Genomic DNA, 19584 nt, shown 5'->3' with positions numbered 1-19584 from the left:
GGATAAGTGAAACACTTTTAGTTGCATACTTCCATACTGCTTTTAAGAAGCCCTGAGGTTTTCTGAGGCTTTAGACTTCCCACTTCTGCTGTCAATCCTGCACTGCCCTCAGCGCCATGTGGGCAAAGTGTTGGGTACGGTGGTAACCTCCAGTGATCTGTGACTTGAAGTAGAAGCAATGGTGAGTAAGGGCAGGTTGGAGTGGTTGCATCCTATGAAACAAACCTGTAAATGTTTCTCCCTCTCTTCTTAGAAGCAGTATATGAATGTGATTTGGACCTTGTGTTAATGGGCCATTTGGACTATGGACAGGTTTAGTCAAACCCCAAATAGTCTGCCTGGAAGGGGAGAAGAGAGGGACTGCAGTAAGAATAATAACATTCATCAGCACATCACATTTTTCCATGAAAACTACCTCTGCTTTTATTCTGACGTGTGCCTAACTGTGAAAGTCAGGGCTGTGCCTGTAGAAGCATGAAAAGTTTTACCTTTTTATTTCTACAAGTGGGAGAAATAAACATATATTTCCTGGTTTATTCAATGGCTCTTACAGACAAACAAGTAAGAAAAAAGTTACCGAACAGTCATAGAGCATTTGCTGTGAAAATAGAAGAAAATATGAGTATATTTGATTACCATATTTTTTCCCCAGCATAATTCAGAAGGAGATTGATGATCCCTGTTTGGAAAGATGATGTGGATGTTGGTAGTGATGAACTGAATTGTAGCGCAAGGCAACTGGGGAGGCTAACTGGGAAAACGGCATTAGGTTTTTTCGCTGTGATGGTGAATATGAACCACTTACCAAGTGGTGAGACCCAGCCATCTGAATGGGCAGGTCACTAGAGCGAAGAGCAAAGCAAATGCAAAATGGAAACCTCTGAAAGCTCATCTGTGATTTTTCCTTTGCATCTTTTGACTTTTAAAATCTAATCTGTGCCATTACTGCCTAGGCAATCCTATTCAGGTAAGTTATTTAGATACATTGAACAGCCTTGTAACCACGCTTCTCCCACTCTCTCAAATAGATCATAAGTCCATTGATGTCTTCAATACCCGTGTCCTTGGAAATGGAAACCTCATGATCTCTGACGTAAAGGTGCAGCACGCAGGCGTGTACGTCTGTCGAGCCACCATTCCAGGCACACGGAACTTCACAGTCGCAATGGCAACTCTCACTGTGCTCGGTGAGCCTGCTTTGACTTCCACTGGGTGTTTAACAACTTGTGTCTGTCTCGAGCTGTGCTATGTACTGTGCTGAATTTTTTATCTCAAACGTAGCTCACCAAGGGCTGTAGGGAGACTGCAGAGATGAAACAGATCACAGAAGTGTGGCTGCCGCCTTCTCTCTGTTTACTTAGATGAGAAGTGTCAGATACTCAACGTTTGAGTTATAAATTAGTAGTTCATTTGCCCTTGGAGATACCCAGGTGCAATGTTTGCTGGGAAGACAGGCTTTCAACACAGAAAAAAATCCTGTAACAAAGCAGAAGTATGTAATATATATGTATGCTTTTTGAGCAGTATGTCATAGGCTGGAGTTTGATTTGTTTGTATTACTAAATGCATAACAAAAGTGCATAGAAATGTTGCTATCTGTGCAGATAGTATGCATCTAAACAAATGTGCTTTGTTTATATGGAATGTGCTTTCTGCATGGGTATATGTGTATTTGAGTGGCCTGAGGAGAGAGGTTTGTGTGTGGAAAAGTCATTATTATTCTGACTGTCCTTGCATTTGTGGGGGCTTGATTTTATTTTTTTTTCCCCTTGTTACTTACCTGTAGCTCCACCTTCATTTGTGGAATGGCCGGAAAGTTTAACAAGGCCTAGAGCTGGTACCGCTCGTTTCGCTTGTCAGGCGGAAGGAAATCCTGCCCCCAAAATTTCATGGTTAAAAAATGGAAGGAGAATACACTCCAATGGTAGAATAAAAATGTACAACAGGTAAGATTACAATTGCTGTATGAGAGTTATGCTAGTGATATGCTGCCAAAGGATGAAATTCCAGTAACTAAATACAGCCAAGCAAGATATAACTCAAGTAAACATTAAATTGGGCATTAAATGTAGTTATGATATTTCCTTGGCAGAAGAAATGCAGATTAGTCAATACCTAAAATCCTCAGCAAAGCTGTTGTGATTGCTGCCTTACCTGGGGGGGGAAACTGAGGTGTTTTCACCACACAGTTGCTCTAGATTTACAGTAGTGTAGCAGAGACTAGAATCTTCCTAGCTGTTTGAGGCTCCAATTAACTACTTCTGTATAGTGAGCAGCTCATATTAAAGACTTGGTTAAGATATGACAATCTTAAGGTTGTGCTTTCTGCAGGCGGGGAATAGATTTATACGTTTCTTTTCACTGTGCCTGCCTTTGCAGGCAAGAACATAAATATGGCAGGTTTTGAGGAACACTTCCAGTTGCTAAATTTCACAGCTACACATCTGCTTCTAAGAGAAGAGTTTGTGGCGTGGAAGTCAGTTATACAAAATTCATGAAGCAGGGGCAAACCCAACTATTTTTGAATTATGTAGAGCTGAGTTTACCCACAATGTGAGCTTTTTTCCCCCTTTTTCTTCCTTTTGGATTCAGTAAATTGGTGATTAACCAGATCATTCCTGAAGACGATGCCATTTATCAGTGCATGGCTGAGAATAGCCAGGGATCTATTCTCTCCAGAGCCAGGCTTACTGTAGTTATGTCAGAAGACAGACCCAGTGCACCTTATAATGTCCATGCTGAAACAATGTCAAGCTCAGCGATCCTACTAGCATGGGAGAGGCCGCTGTACAATTCAGACAAAGTGATTGCATACTCCGTGCATTACATGAAAGCAGAAGGTAAGCAGTTTGATTTAAATGCTATTTAACTAGTGTGTGGTAAGAACTTGGATGTTTTTGCAAAGACTGTCAAATTTGAATGGTTCATAACCAGGACTGCATCCAACCATACCAGCGTATAAATGCATATTGTAATCAATAGATGTGCCTGGGGAAAAATGCTTTTTTCACATCATCTCATTTGTGGGACTGAGTGTTCTTCCAAGTCACCCTTGTCTGGTCACTCCAGTGAGCAGATTTTGAAGCTAGGAATGGGCTTTAAAACCTCTGGGGGCTCCATACTACTATCTGGGTTTCCCTCTGTCCTCAGCAGGAGCTTCTACCTACTCTCTTGTGTGCGTATGCTTGGCAGGGAAGCACAGAGCATACCGAACCCTGAGGCTTACAGAGTTGAACTTTTCACCAGAGACAGCTCTTTTATCTAGCTGCCCAAATTCTAGTGACTTTACTGGCTTTCATATATTTTTGAGTAGAATAATTGATATTTTATTGACTTTAACTATCTTATCTTAGAATGGATATTGGCTGAATGGTAAAATCTGCTCTCCTTTTAACCCTTCGTCTCCTATAGTGAGAAAAGTATACTCAAACTCTAAAATATGCTGAAATAGCCATGGGTGGTTTGTCCTAGTCTCTGAAATGATATATCAATTTCTATATAAAAGGGAATGGATAGTTAGAATAAAAATGAGTAACTAGACATTTAAAAAACCCTTAGTATTATGTAATTGCTTTAAATTAAGGTAATCTGTAAGGTGATAGAAAACAGGCATTCTTCATAAGCAGGAGAAGTGATTGACAAGTGACTTGAAAATTTGTTAGGTGAATGGCTTAAACTAAGCTGTGATGCAGCTCTGTTTTCTAGGAGTGATTTCTTTTTCCATTTCTATTCAGTAAGTGGTTTATTCAAGGACAGGACCGCAGATGCTCAGCTCTGTGTGGAATACCAGTCTGCCATCTGCTAAGCAGAGGACAGGAAGGACAGCTTAATTACTCTAATACTGATGCAGGAATAGCTGCCTTTGCTTTTGCAAGTGGGATATTTCAGGACACAAGAGAATTTTGTCTGAAGGAAGGAAGGAAAGAGTTTTAGAAGATAATGAGGACAAGAGGTGCAGGAATTTACCCCCCATACTTTCAGTCACTGAGGTATTGTGCTCACAACCCCCTCTTAAAGCTAATATGAATAAAGTCACACTAGATAACTTATCTGGGTAATTGTATGTCCAGTGCTAGTGTAGAGAGCAGAGACCAAATAACTTCAAAGAAAACTGGAAAACTGTCCTTAGGGAAGCATGTATTTGTGCAGGAAATACTCTTGAACAGAAGTGAAAGGAGGTATCTTCTGAAATGTCTTTTCTGTAAAATCATTTTGCAGTCCCTGCTTCATTTGCTTACTCAAAGGTTATATCTTGTGAAATGAGGTTGTAACTTGTCTTGGTTTTAAAAAACAAAACAAACTCCAAATAAAAGCAAGCAACGAAACAAAATCCCTCTGATTTATTTGAACTTGCTTTCCCAAATACCCATTTTTTTTCATCTTTCCAGACTGTCTTTGGGTATTTACTATATTTAGTAAATGCTGTTGTGCATCCTTTCACATCCACACAGGTAGAGCGGAGAAGGCTGTGTTAAGAGGAGTAATTACAGTGATGGGAATCAAAATGTAGGTGATTTCCATGCATTTTTTCTTTGGTAACACAATTGGGTAGTACCAGAAGATCTACATCAGGACACAACAAGACAAAAGTGTTTTTTCATAGAAAAAGATATTGAGCTTCAAAGGCTAGTGGACTGCACTGCTGTAAAAGTAATTGCTGTTTAAGTGATAGACTGTAAACCTTTCTGAGGATGTTACCTACATATCAGAGGCATTATTAAAAACCTAGAATATGCTTTTGTGAGAAAGTATCACATCAGCCATCTCTCTAATGAAAATTTAGAAGCAACTATATTTAAACAAATGCAAATTAAATATTAAGGAAAATCTTTTGATTATATTCACACCACACCAGGCCATAGAGGTGCTAACATAGACTGTTGACATTGTCAACACCTTATTTACTCTGTAAGAATTCTTGATAATTATGTATTAATTATCTAGTTACGTATTAATTAAATAGTTTGTATGAATTGCCTTCATTATTCCTTTCAGGCTGTCTTTCCCCAGTTCGCCCTGACACCCCGTGTCAGACCCTAATGAAGATTAAAAATTATCTCAGATGTATCTGACTTAACTAGAGTATATCTTACTTGCTTAAAGCTTCTCATGTATAACTTTTTACTTTATACATTTGTGTTCATATATTGCTCTTTTGTTTTGCTTAGGAACCACATTTTTCAGTGTGAGTAAAGAACATTTTATTGCAAAAGAAAAACAGTGCTTGCGAAGTCTCCGAAGTTGTACTGATGTTTGTGATTCCATAAACTTTAAACAGAAAGGAAAACTGGATAATACACTAATAATATACAGTTCTGTAGAGTTTTTTCTGTAGACTTCACAATGTGGTGGGTGCTTTGAATACAAAAGATACCATCACTCATCCTTACATTTCACAACTCGAGTATTCTGATGTTTCACTGTAAAAACAGGTTCAGGTCCTCTTCCCTATTAAAAAAAAAAAAGTTAGTGTTTTAATCAAGTTAGTTGAAGAAACTAACAGGTGGTTTTTTGTGTTTTTGTTTTTTGTTTCTTTAAGCAGAATATTTTACATTCAAATCAGGGTCATAGTAGCAAGAAGAATAAGAGTCTGATGAGCGTGCATGTTGGAGTGTGTTAATTCCTTGTTAGTGATTTAGAAAAGGCACAAAGGGAACACTGATTGTGGTGGAAGGCAAGCCTTGTTCTCTATTATGGCTGTTTCATTAGGGCCTCTGCATGAGGCCTAGCAATCCATTCAATGAGAGAACAAGTCCTTTTAATTTGAGCTCAAGGATCTTGTTTAGCAGGTCAGAAATCGTGCCTTGCAATTCCTAATTAACAAGCCATTAACTAGTCTGTTGTGAGATGCTCGTAATCTTGTCTAATTAAAATGCTATCAAGTTAATTCATAAATGTGGGAAAACTTAATGGTGGAATTTGCCTTTCGTTTTGTTTATAAATTCAGTTGTGAAGAGGAGGAGCTGGCTCTTACAGAGTTTTGATTAAGTTGACATGCACTTGGTGTGAATTGTTCGTTAACACAGCAGCTTTATCCACACTTATTCCACTTTATAGCCTTCCTCTATAGGAATAAAGCCCAACAAAGGCAAGGACTGCTGCATGCATTGCTATGCATATTTTAATGTGAATTGCTGAGAATTTTTTTCCCTTTCTTTTTTTTTTTCCTTTTTTTTTTTTTTTTTTTTTTAACAACTCACTAAGGAGCCAAACATTTTTGAAGCTCATTCTGGTCTGTTCTTACTGGCCTTTCTCCAAATTAAAGAAAAAAACCCGTGTCAATCAAATGTAATAGAATTTGCAGGGCTAAAATGAGATCCTTTTGCTGAATAAATTCTTTCTGTTTGTTTCTTTGGGGGGGTGGTGGTGTTTGTTTTGTTTTTGATGGAGTGGAGCCCTCGCATTCCTCACAGTCTGCTATAGAAAGGCTCTGTAAATAGGTTTTGAAAAAACCTCCCTGACTCTAAACAAATAGATTTAGAAGCTTGGTATGAATGATAAGGCTATTAGAGCTTGTCTGTTGTGTTACTGTACATTGGGCACAGTTTGTTGTGACTAATTCTGAATAGGGTTTAGAATTGCATTCAGCATCCCTTATTCAGGAAAGTCCTGAAACACCATAATCTACACCACAGCAAGACACAGTTACTCCTGTGCATAAAAGAGCTTTTACTTAGTAGGGTTGAAAAAATAGAGGTAGGCGGGGGAAGAACATGAAATAACTTTGTAAAATCTTAAAGCCAAGATACTGTGATGTTTAGGGATTGTCAGTAAAATTTTTGTTTGTCTAACCCTTGTTTTATGCCAGGTTTAAATAATGAAGAGTACCAAGTGGTCATTGGAAATGATACAACACATTACATTATTGATGACTTGGAACCAGCCAGCAACTACACCTTTTATATTGTAGCTTATATGCCTCTGGGAGCCAGTCAGATGTCAGATCATGTGACTCAGCACACCCTTGAAGATGGTAAGGCAAATAGCACTGATTTAGGTGAACATTTTAATTTGCACTGAATAGAAATATGCAATCCAGTGCTAATAGCTCTTGAGGATCCCAAACTTCCGTTGACATCAATGAGACTTCTAGATATGTGTAATGTAAGACTGAGCCAGCTAATGACAGGAATGAGAATAAAATAGCATTCTGACAGGGCATCATAGTATGTTACATGGTGTCTTTTTCTACGTTGAAAGACATTCCATTAAATCATGTAAATAACTATGCTGGACCTTTAAGAACTTCCTTAGTGTTGAGAATTTGATGATAGCCTAGGATTTATTCTCTCTATGACTCTCTTGTGCATCTGAAATGTGAATCAAACTGCACACCCACTGCATCTTTTGCAAATTTTGAAGGAAAATTTGGAATAAAAGTTTGCTATACCAAAAAAAGTAACTTTTTTTTTTAAATCTATGTGCTTTTTAGTAGAATCAGAATTTCATAAAAGACCCTGCTGACTTATTTCTGTGCCATAACTTAACTAATCTAAACATCAAGGCAACAACAGTTTAGTATAGTTCATTAGAAGTGATTAATAAATTCTGTCAGGGTTAAGCTTTGGCAGCGTGGAACATTGCCAGTTCCAGTTGTCTGCCTGTCTCTTTGCCAGGAGTTACTACCCTCATTACATGGTTGGTGGAAAAGAACATGCGCTGAGTCTTCAACAGTACAGGTTGTTGTCTAGACTCTCAGTTCAAGCTGCTGCATCTAACCTTGACAGTCAGTTTGTCAGAACAGTAAGGTGCTGATTGCCTTTGATTACTGCTGGCAGCAATAAGAGAAGAAAACGTTGAGGGCCTTATGGAAAGGAGCTTGCTAAGTCTATGCTGCATGCAGAAGGTGAGAAATGAACAGTGTCAAGTTATCCTTAAAATAAACAAGAATCTACAAAACTTCTTGGATTATTTACTCTTACATTACTGACACCTCATCATAGGCTATGGTGTCAGATGGGAATTTTCCATCTCTCTTTTCCCTGAGGTCAAAAGTGCTGTCTTTTCCTTTTAGTTCCCTTAAGAGCTCCTGAAATTAGTTTGACAAGCAGGAGTCCTACGGATATTCTCATCTCTTGGCTACCTATTCCTGCAAAATACAGGAGAGGTCAGGTGGTCCTGTACCGTCTGTCTTTCCGCCTCAGCACAGAGACCAAAGTCCAAGTCTTGGAGCTTCCAGGGACTTCAGATGAGTATCTCCTCGAAGGCCTGAGGCCTGACAGTGTCTACTTGGTTCGTATCACTGCTGCAACAAGGATTGGCTGGGGAGAGGCATCTTTGTGGACTTCCCACCGGACTCCCAAAGCTACAAGTGTGAAAGGTAATTCTTAACATTACCAGCAGGCTGGAGATGGGCTCAATTGCAGGCTTCATCTGAAGGCTACGAGTTTTTCTGGCAGGTAGTGCAATGATGTGAAATAGATTTTCCCATTACATGTTCTGGTGATCTAGAAAATAGTGTTCTAACCATTATTCTGTGCATAATCTGCAAAACCTTTTGATTCCTTTAATAAATTAAATGCAGTTAATACATAGTTTCAGGATCAAAAGTTGAAGAGGAACTAATCTGTCTTATGAAAGGCCTTATAGTGACAACAGAAGGAAAAGCTGATATATTATTTTGGTGTCAATCTTTAATTCGTGTTTGTGAGCTGCTCCAACATTTTAGCTTGTAGACTTGTTTCCAATGATAACACAGTTTTTCTTCTGTATAATTTGAATAAAAAAAATCAACAACCCCAAACTCCGTTGCTGTTCAGTATAAAATACCTTTCTGCAAATTAGGACATTATGCATTAGAATTGTGTACAGGTACTTAAAAGATCTAAATTGAGGCAATGCACTTATGTTTTGAATATGCCATTTGACTTGATATTTGAAGTCTTAAGTTGTTATAATTGAGCTTTGGATTACATTATTATTTAGTAATGTCATGCAGAAGAACATTCAACTTTGCATGAATGGCTTGTAAAAGATGTAGATTTGAATTTGTAACTTTATTTCTTAGCTGTATCCACTGGATCCATCCACTGGATTTCACCGAGTTTTTACTGCTATAGGAAATTGTTAGCACATGATGAACGGTCATGTTATTGTTAATCACATTTGCTCTGGCGCACTTTAAAACAGGAGGTAATTTTATAACTGTCTTTGTAGTGTTTTCTTTTTTTTTTGAAAATAACTACCTTATAAATTTAATTAATTGATTAATTAAGATGCAGAATTAAAAATGTTTCTATTCTGATTGATCCTAAATTAAGTTGTTAGATTAGCTTATAGGGAGTCAGACATCATAATAAAGAAACAGTTGTGTGAGTACACAGATGAGGAAGTATTAAAGTCATGAGTGAACTTTGGACTGATGGGCATCTAGATTTTTGCATGAAAATTACTTGTTTCTAGAATATAAGAATATTACATGTATTTCTCTAAAACCAGCACCAAAGTCTCCTGAGCTGCGTTTGGAGCCAATGAACTGTACAACCATAATAGTACAGTGGCAGCAGGACTCCGAGGACACTGCAGCTATTCAAGGGTACAAGCTGTACTACAAGGAAGAAGGCCAACAGGAGAATGGACCAATTCTGTTGGGTGCCAGTGATCTTGAGTATACTGTCAGTGGTTTAGGTGAGTATATAAAATATTTCTTAACTGTTCTGGAGGACGGTTGAAGTCAAAAGGCATCTTGGAGACCTTAAATCATTAGACCTGTAAGGCAACAATGCTAGGTTTGGCCATCTATTTTCCTAGCAATAAGCTTTGCAAGCTTGAGTTACACTGCTGATGGAATAATCCTCTCTCAAAATATACGTTGTACAATGCTTAGAAAAACAGATCTTGCAAATCTTGTGTAAATTGGAAGAAGGACACTCAACTACTTATCAGAAGGTATGGAACTTATAGTTAGTAAATACTGCTAGTAAATGATGTGGCTCTTTAATAGTTTAATACTTGTTTTTTTCAGCTTTGGTATATTTATGCCTGATCTAGTAACAGTGAAAGATTAATACAAAATACCAAAGATTTTTCTCTGGTATTTCTAGCCTATTTCTCTGCTATTTGTAGCCTTTGTGACAGCTATACTGCACAACAAGCACTGCTTGCTCACCGTAGCATCTATTAGCCCTTGTGCGTGTTATTATCCTGTTAATATTTTTAAGGAGTACTGGTAAATATTTGCAGTACTGAGCACAAAGATTAGGGCACAGAGCTTCCTGAGTCCCACTGGAATCTTTCCATTGATCATCTGACTCTGTTTCCTCCTGTAGCTCCTGCGATGTGTATAAGTACAGATGTGTTGGTATTATCCCTAGGTAGGAGGTGCTGCTTCTGTTTACATATATAACTGAGAATTTATTTCATAAAAATATGTGACCTATAATGTAATCAGCAAAAGTAATATAGGATTTGACACTTAGTATTTGAAGTGCATTAAGATAGTTTGCTTAGGGGTAGTATAGAGAATTTTGATAACTTGACTAAGTTATCAAAATTGACATGCAGTCTTACGTACGTCAAATGGCCTCTTGACCATGCTCAGGTATTCTCATCTGCTGCATGCAGTTGAGATACTATTTTAGGGGAGATCCAAGGAGAGCATTCTGATCTCTTAACTGGACAACTGACCATCTGTGACCATTTCTAGCCAGAGCATCTGGCAGCAGCTGACTGTTTAACAGAGTTGTGAGACAAAAGAGCAGTGGGTTGAAAGGATGTGGTGTCTGTGTGTCCTAGGACATAAATGCATTTTTTTTTTTTGGTCTTCTCATTATGCAGTTAAAAAGCAGTCATTTCAGACATGTGCACGCTTATTAACTGTGTGATCCACATCATATGGATTTTCTCAGTACACTAATCCTCAGATTAAATTATTATTTTAAAGAATTATTTTAGAATGTATATTAACTGTGTGTTTTTATTGGTTTATCTTTCCAGTAAGCATGTAGACAGAGGGAAAACAAAAGCAAAGTGAGGTTAGGAAATTACAGCTTTCACACGGTCACATTGTTACTGAATTACAAGAAGTGTGGGCATGGAAGAATTCATGTGCTTGACTTAACCATTCAGTCGTGGTGCATGTGATGTGTTTAGTGTTTATGCATTATCAGAGTTCTAAGTATCTAAATATGATTACCAAAACATGATACATTCCATATAATCTGATTGCCATAATTTATATTTTTCACACATGCGTAATTTATGCTGGCATTGGTTAGATCCATTGAAAAGTATTTTTTTCAAATAACTTCAGTAGAAGTTAATATTTTTTTTTTATTTTTTAATGGGATGTGTCGAGTTATTTGAAGTGCATATCAAATGGGACGTTTTCCTGTGTAAGTTTTTTTGCTGGTTTCTTATTTTTGTTTGCTTTGTAGCATTTGCAGAAAAAGCCATTCATTGTTACAGCTACAAAAGACTTGCTTGGCACAGGACATTCGATTACGTCATGATTTTCCACTGCTAAGATGATTACATATGTTGAAGCCTGGGAAGTTCACACAGACTTCTCATAGTGACAGTGCCTGTCTGACTGCTGTATTTGCCCATTGAGAAGCTGCCTGTTTGAAATACTTTTGCACGCTAAATTATTTCTTAGAAAAAAGTACTCAACCAACTTATTTCTGCCTATGGCAGCTGCATATGTGGAAAATATAGCATGTAAAATTATATGCAATATATAAACCCACAAAGACCCTAGCAATGTTCACACATTAAGAAGGGGACTGATTTCCATTTCTTTTTATTTCTTGTGAATAATCTAAATCATTTGGACAAGGTTATTTTATTTATGCATTTCAAATTTAAAATATTAAGAAGTGGTCCTACCTGGCAGAATTTGAGATAAAACAAGGAAAGCCACTGTTCTAGGTTTTGTGACCATGGTAAACTAACTCTTCACAAACTGGACCGAGGCTTTGAGGACTAATGTTCTGTCATCCATTTGCCTCTCCTGAGGACACTAAACTACTGATTTATTGACAGCCTCTTTAAAATAAACGTCTTCATTATGAGCTACAGGAATTAGTAGAATACTGCAAGTATGAAACCTGAAGGGGAAAGGTGTGCGTTAATATTTTTGGTTTCATATATGTTGAATAACATGGTCAAAAGAAGAGGTTATTCCTAATTTGGAAGAATATACTAATAGTATTAGGTGCTTCTCAGTGGCAAAGATGGAGTAGTTTCTCATGCACTATCTGTTGCCGCTGAAGTTATTTGGCTTCTGAACACTCCATCTTCGTGTCTTAGTTTGTCATGACCTAAGGCTGCTCTACCATTCCCTGTTCTCTTGCATAGTTAATAAACTGCAGATAGACTTCTAGTGACGTTTGGAGCATGTCAATATGTCTCTCCATGGAACTTTCTGCAGATGTTGGTACAACTGCTGATTGTGCAAAATCTATGTATTCAAAGAAGACAGTTCACTTACTCTGTGGCAATTGAAGCGCATCACATAATTGGAATTCATAATATTCTCTAATCAAAGAGAACATTAGCATTGATACTATAAGCACTGTTGATTGCATTGATTGTTGATAGCATTGATATAACTACTGTAAATGATTTGCAAATGTCTACAGGACTCTTGATGGAGCGATGAGTATGATGGGTAAAGCAGAATCAGCAATGCCTAGTGTAAAATAGGTTACAAGGATTGAACGTGAAATATAGCAATATGAATATTATGCTGTATGTTTTAATCTTTGGGTGGTTCCTACCTTGTTTTTTTGAGAACTGACCTCGTACTCCAGTGTGGGTCTACCCAGCTACTTCTGTGTATTTTTAAACTGGATTATTTAGCATGATAGTTACCATGTAAATAGAATTAAATGATCTGATCAGAGTCAGGGCTGCCATTCTTAAAATAAATATCCACAGTTTCACATAGACATTTGTTTGTGTGAAAGGTCTTGGCATTTATTTTTCAATCGCAGGCCATTTCCTAGTCCAGTGTAAAATTCCATTATCACTTGAATTTACCACAGGAGCAGACCCTTGGGTGCATACCATGCATTTTTGCCTCTATTTTTAATTCCTCCTTTGCTTCCTCCTGCTCTAGAAAATTATTCCTAACAGAAAGCCTTTCATTGTGAGGCTTGATGAGTCTGCTGGTACAGGTTCAGGTTCTGTAATGTTTCAGAATATGCGTGTTCAGAAATTGAAGCAAATTCTTTTTGGTGGAAGAGTTTGTTTGGGAACCTTCTTGCTGTGGAACAGGAGAGGAATTGGCAAAACTTGAAAGTTAAAACAAAGGGAGTGTCCAGAGAAGTTTAAATGTCCTCAAATTATTTTTTTTCAAAGAGCATTTTAGTCATGTGCATATGCATCTCTGCCTCAATGTTCTTACTCACTGCTGTGCTAGGTGGGCTGTTTTCCAGTCACAGCTCATTGTGTTTGCAGCTATGTGACCAGTAGGAAGGTGGGACTGATAGAAGATGGCCAGTGACTCAGAAGAACACATTTTAAGCTTATCTAGTTTACTGGAGCCAGGAACTCTTCATAACTAGGTTGTAATGCTGATAAGCATCTCATCCTGGAACCTATATCTAGGGAGAATAAAATCAAATTCAGCTTCTTGGTTAACAAACTCAAGAAAGCATGATCAATTCTGATGCTGTAACACAAGAACACTGTTCTTCAAGCTGCCTGGAAGTTTCCCTCTCTGAACTTTTTTATTTTTCAGTTCTTATCGTGCTAGTTAGAGCAATATTTTTACTAATTAAATGAATGCCACTAGTGATAGGAGAATGCAACATGTTCTTGTGCCATTAATACTTTATACGCTGGGAGGGAGGAAAGCAAGAATTCGTTCTGCTAATTCATCCTTCTGTAGTTACTGTCTGGGAGCTATACCACCTTGAGTGCTGGTAATTACAGTAAGGATTTCAGAAAGTTGCACTTTGGTGTCAAGTCTAACATAAGGTCTCACTAAATGCGCACGAAACCTTGAGGCAAGCGGGTTGTGGCAGAGATGTGTGCACCTTAGGTGCTCTTTTGTTTCTATTGCCTACAAGATGATATCGCAGTAAATAACTGTTTTCAGGCAGACACCTTAGGGGGTAGAAAAACTGGTCTGTTAGCTTTGGTGAAAATGCCCTGGGCACGGGAGCCCACATACCTTGGCCTTGCCCCAGTGAAGGCCCCTCCCCAGGAGAGCCTGTGGAGTAGAGTGTCCTATGGTGGGACCTGCAGCCCCCAGGAGCACTGCTGGGCTCCCAGGACTTGACGTGCTTGCAGGCTGCAGGGCACTGGGGAGAAACTGCCAAGTGATTTGATGGCCATGAAATGGCATATATCTGCTTTAAAAAAAAAAATAAAAAAAAAAATTGGTTGGTGATTCCTCTCAGGCTTGGAGAGACTGCAAGCTCTCTCACTGGGAAAGCTTATCCTATCCTGACTGGTGTCACGTAAGCTGCTTAGCATGAGGGGCATCACAACCTCTTGCTGTTTCTCCTGGTACTCCAGTTTTACATTACCCGTGGAATTTTCCCCTGTCTCAATCTAGTTCTTTTGGAAAAATAATTAGATTCTGTCAGGTTCATTTGTGCAATTTACTCCAAAAAATTTGGTCTTAATCAGAAAAACTCCCCTGCCCAAAAGCTCTTCTATGTCCTACCTCTTCTAGTCACAGAGAGGAGAAATAAGGGAAAGTACATTTCCTCACCCCCCGCAACCCCTGACTTGGACCAAATTTCCAAGTGAAGAATTTGTCAAAGTCTAAATGACGCAGAGACACATTTTGTGACCCTGCATGGCACTCTCCTCTGAAAAGGGGGATTGTGCTGAAGAAGTAGCCAACTACCTACTACACTTAGCATTACCCCAGAGACTTGGCCTTCAGTTGCTTAATTTCCCCTGGATCTATTTATAGCTAATCTTGACTCCAGAGCAGCAAAGATGACAAGGTGATTCTATAATCTATAGAAAATGAATAAAGGTGTCTAAGAAGAGCCAATACAAAGAATTTCTCTAATTAAACTGCCTGATGCATTTTACCCAAGCGTCCCTTGTAATAATTCTGTGAAAGCGTTACGAAGGTTTGTAAAGCAGTTGATATGATGCTCAGATATGACATAGCAGTGTTGTTTGCACTATATTGCAAGTGGATGTGCTAGAAAAATGTAAATTTAAAAAAAATTAATGACAGCTTTGATGACATCTTTCTTATTAAGAACTGTGAATGGTGTAATATTGAGAAGGAATACTGGAAGAGCATTACATGTATTAATGTAGTTATTTCTGATAGCTAGGGCTATAATTTCAGTTTTATGCCAGGTTTTGTTGGTATCAGAATGTAGTCTTACATACTTGTGTCTGAACATTCTGGGATATCCAAAATTGTGTATGGGGGACTTGATACTGCTTTTTGGTTATAAGTTCCCATGGAAATTTAGCTTGGGATTCCCATACAAATTCAAGGAGCCAGGCATTCCTCCAGTTTCATAAGATGATGTGAAAAAAACACAGGTCTTTTCCCTTGAAACTCAGTCTTTTTTTTTTTTTTTTTATTTCATAATTAACTGTTCTCAAATGGCATTCAAGAAAATATAATCTAGTATTACATATGTACTCTATTTCTGGTTGAGGTATTTTATATCAGATCAGACATTTGCAGTTAATGAAATGTTGATTTGAACAACCTACAGGTCTGTTTAAAAAAAAAAAAAAAAAAAAAAAACAGAAACTACTTTAATTCTTAATAAAGACCAATTAAAAGCTCAGTTTTCTTGCTTGGAAAACCAGATGATAGCACTGTATGCTATATATACTGTAGCCATTATGTTTACATTGCTACATAGTGAAAAGTGTCTAATAGTTTAGTAGGTGACCAGGACAAATATTATCATTTATTTCCACTGTTTACAGCCGGGTCAGTCTAGTGTTTACTCATGCTGATTACATCCTTAAACTAAACCTCTTATCTGTCAATTCTCCTGATTGCGTGTAACAGGCTTGCTGCTACTACTTATCAGCTAAAACATAAGGGATTTGCTGAGAGAGGGGAGGAGAAATTGGTCATATCGCACAGTAATAAAAGCAAAAGCCCTAGAAGCAGACTGGGCATGTTTAAAAGCAACCTCTTCCTCAGCTAACTGTGACCTCTCTCTCTTTCATAGACATGGCAGTTTATGTGTATTTGTACTTAACAAACCTGAGCTCTTGCCTAGTCCTGGTATGATAGCACACTTCCCCTACATGTCAGTAAACAAGACACACATTCCTTACTTAATAATCATGAAAGGCAGACCTGCCACCACTCTAAATGAGCCTGTCTTCCAGATGCAGACATGGCATATCTGCATATAATTTTTTCCTTGTTTTTTTTTTTTCAGGGTTTAAAACGGGAGGGGGAGAAATGCTTACAGATAAAAGAGGAAAGGGAGGGGAGTTTATTACCCTTTACCTTTTTTTACCTGCAAAATATCAAAGCAAATGCTGCTATGTTAAGCTTTTACTTCTTTTATATAAGGAACCTCATTGCATTTTACATGCTGTAAATGTAAATAGAGATCAAACTGGTTTTTATTCTGTTTTCTTGTTGCAATTTGTAAACTGTCACATCATGTTGTATTTCCAGTGCATGTCACTGCTAGTAATTTTTCTAGATATGTTTGTAGCAGAGAGCTCCTTCTAGATTCATATTCTTGCTTGTACAAGAGCTAGGTTGGTTGGCAGAGGCAGGGAAGAAATCAAACCTCTGTCTTGTGCCGCGTTTCTGATTTTGTACTTGCTGGTCCATGCGCAGCTTGACATGTACCAGAACAAGCAAGCAGGGAATATCAGGAGGTTGCACAGTGCAAATACACCGACATGAGGTGACCAGACAAACTGATTCACAGACTTGCCTACTTAGTTCATGCCTTCCTTATGGAAGAAAAATACTAAACTACTCTGTTAGATGCAAAATTGATTCACTCAGGGTGTAAGTTGAATTCTTACTGAGCAAAACTGAAGCTCATGTTTAACTATGTGGCCCTTTGTTAGAGCTTATTGGCATGGCATCCATTACAACTGTATCTTTGGTTCAGCTTTATTTAAGCACTCTTACACACGACTGAGTGGGAATCCTAGATAAATATCAGCTTGTTCTGAGCAGATTTGCTGAGGAGAGGCCAGTTAACCATCAGCTGCTAATGCTGCATGCTTATTATGCAGTTCAAGTGCCACATCTGTAAAAATGTAGTGCCTTCCTTCCTGTGTAGTTCTGCCATTATTTCTCTAGCACTGTGCACTATAGCAGATTTGTGTCTTAATTACATATTTCCACTTTAATTTCACTACAAAAAAGAAGACTTTGTTGTGTAGTTTTTCTGACAGCATTTGTTTGCTTCTATTAAAGAAATTAGATTTATCAATTATTATTTTTTTTAATTCATAACAGTTACTTCTGTGCATGTTTTTGTTTTTTGAAAGTAAATGTTATTTTCATAGAGTTCATTTGTAATGGAAAGCTTTACTGTTTAATGTATTTGTGAATTTTAAATTATACCATTAAGCCTCTCAATAGTTTACTGATTTAGCCAGTAATCAACTTCTGTAGATGGTGGAATACTGAAATCTGTTACATCTGCATTAGCAGTATAACTAGTTTTGGTGCTGATTAAAGTTGCATATAACAGACTTAATAAGAGGAATCTCTAGGCTTTCTTTGAATTAACTGTGGAGTCTTGAAGTGGCTCTAAAACTCATGGAAAATTATTAATTTGTCTACATGCTAAGCACCTAATCTTGGGTCAGAAAGGTGCATTCTTGCTCTCTTAGACAGTTAAGATCTTTCAGAAACAGGTAGATTGGGTGTTGGAAGGATTGCCTTATATATTTTTATGTAACCTTCTTGAACATGTTCTCTGAACTGGTCCAGTTTGAATCCGTTTATCTGGGAAAAATAGTCCTGACATCCTCATTTAAACATGCCTTGACTTTTGCAGTAATTAATTTTAACTTCCCAAGCTAATGGCTCTTTAAAGGGGAAGGACATGGTGAGGGAGGAGACACCCAAGTGCAGAATAAAGATTGAATGTACTGTCCTTCAAAAAAACAAAATAAGAGTGCTAAGACCAGTTAAGCCTGGCTCTCTAAAGAGATAGCGGGAGCTGTCAGGATGAGGGAAGTTTCATTATTTCATGGGACAATGCCTTGTAGCAATTTTAAAGCTAAAAATGTAAAGATACAGGCTTCACTAAGGCAACAGGAGAGGTGATGTTCCACGGGCCCACTCCACTAGCATGGAGGGTTGTTGCCTGTTTTTGAGAGACTTTCTGTCTCTTTATCAACTGTCCCCATAACTGAATCAGATGCAGTTTTTTCTCTCAGGACATCAGACTAATTGTGTCACAACTCGAAGAACTGGAATCAAGGGTACTGCAAAGCCTTGGAATAGGAGGGGGAGTTTTTTTGCACTCTGGCAAGATAACTATAATAAAGCAAAATAAGTCATCTTCAAAGTATTTAAAGGTAAAACTTTCAGTGGTGGGAAAGTGATTAGAATCTTGCAGGAAATGCTCTCTGCTGCCCTGTGTTCTCAGGGTAGAAATTCCACCATTTAAAGCTAAACCTGTGTTGGGAATTCAGTTGGGAAATTGTGTCATGTTGATTGAGTAACAGTTAGGATGTATACAAATAGTGTTTCATTGTTCATTTGCTGGAGCTGAAGGTTAAAATTTGTTTCATGAAAAGGACATATTGATCAGTCTTTACATCAAGAAACTTGTAAATTATTTTAAGTAAAAACCCTCAAAGTTGCTTTTCAACTTTGTATTACAATGGATAGGCATTTTTATAGCTATAATGTAAAAGGGACCATTAAATAAATACTAATTTCTTGGAAGTGGAAATTAAGTTAAATGTCTACCCCAGTTTAAAGAGAAAAAAGAGCAAGCAGTTAACAGTGGCAGGAATGACCAGATAATTGCTTCAGTTTCTTAAACAAAACAACAAAATAAACCACACAAAAAAGCGCCCGGACAAGTATGTGCATTCCTGCTATACAACCTCTTTTAGATTTAAACAGAACTTTAAAGACAGTGGTTGGTGGTGGGTTTTTTGTTTGGTTTTTGGTTGGGTTTTTTTTTTTTTTTTCTTTTTTCCTGAAATGACAGGATTTTTCTCTGGGAGACAGCGTTATTTAATTTGCTATTTATTGGACTTCATTAGTAAAATACTTAAGTCCTGGATTGCAAAGAAACTGCTCCTTGGAGAAAGCTTAGAGAAAACTCCTGTTATAGGAAATTAAATCAACATTGTCCATTAATCATACTGCATGTCAACCCCCAGACCTCTCTTGATTGTTCTTGGTGAATGTGAGGAACCATTAGATGTGTGAGGTCCTTAAAGGTCTGAGTAAGTCAAAGGGGAAGAGTTTAAAAAAATGCCACCATTAGCACATGAAAGAGACTTCAGAGTGGACAGAAGAAAACATTTGCTGTACAGGGCTAGTTAGATTTCTTATTTTTTTTTCCCTTTTTTTTAAAAAAAAATTAATTTCTTCCTTTGTTTAACAACAGATGTTGTGATCAAAATGTTAACTTATTTCTCCTGAGGTTTTTTTCATTAACTTTTTTGGGATCATGTTACCACTTGTGA

The 19584-nt window shown here is 37.7% G+C and overlaps 1 protein-coding gene across 1 annotated transcript in view; it reads left to right on the top strand.

Annotated features, from left to right (window-relative positions):
* Positions 1-19584, top strand: part of PRTG (protogenin) — an 86152-nt gene that overhangs the window by 39036 nt on the left and 27532 nt on the right. The window contains 6 exon segments of the mRNA XM_074156424.1: positions 1029-1187; positions 1787-1946; positions 2593-2840; positions 6809-6973; positions 8015-8320; positions 9439-9627. Of these exon segments, the coding sequence (XP_074012525.1) occupies positions 1029-1187; positions 1787-1946; positions 2593-2840; positions 6809-6973; positions 8015-8320; positions 9439-9627 (1227 nt within the window).

Source organism: Numenius arquata, chromosome 11, assembly GCF_964106895.1.
Source record: "Numenius arquata chromosome 11, bNumArq3.hap1.1, whole genome shotgun sequence".
Taxonomy (NCBI): Eukaryota; Metazoa; Chordata; class Aves; order Charadriiformes; family Scolopacidae; genus Numenius; species Numenius arquata.
Note: the sequence above shows the minus strand (reverse complement) of the source record. Positions and strands in the feature narration are given on the sequence as shown.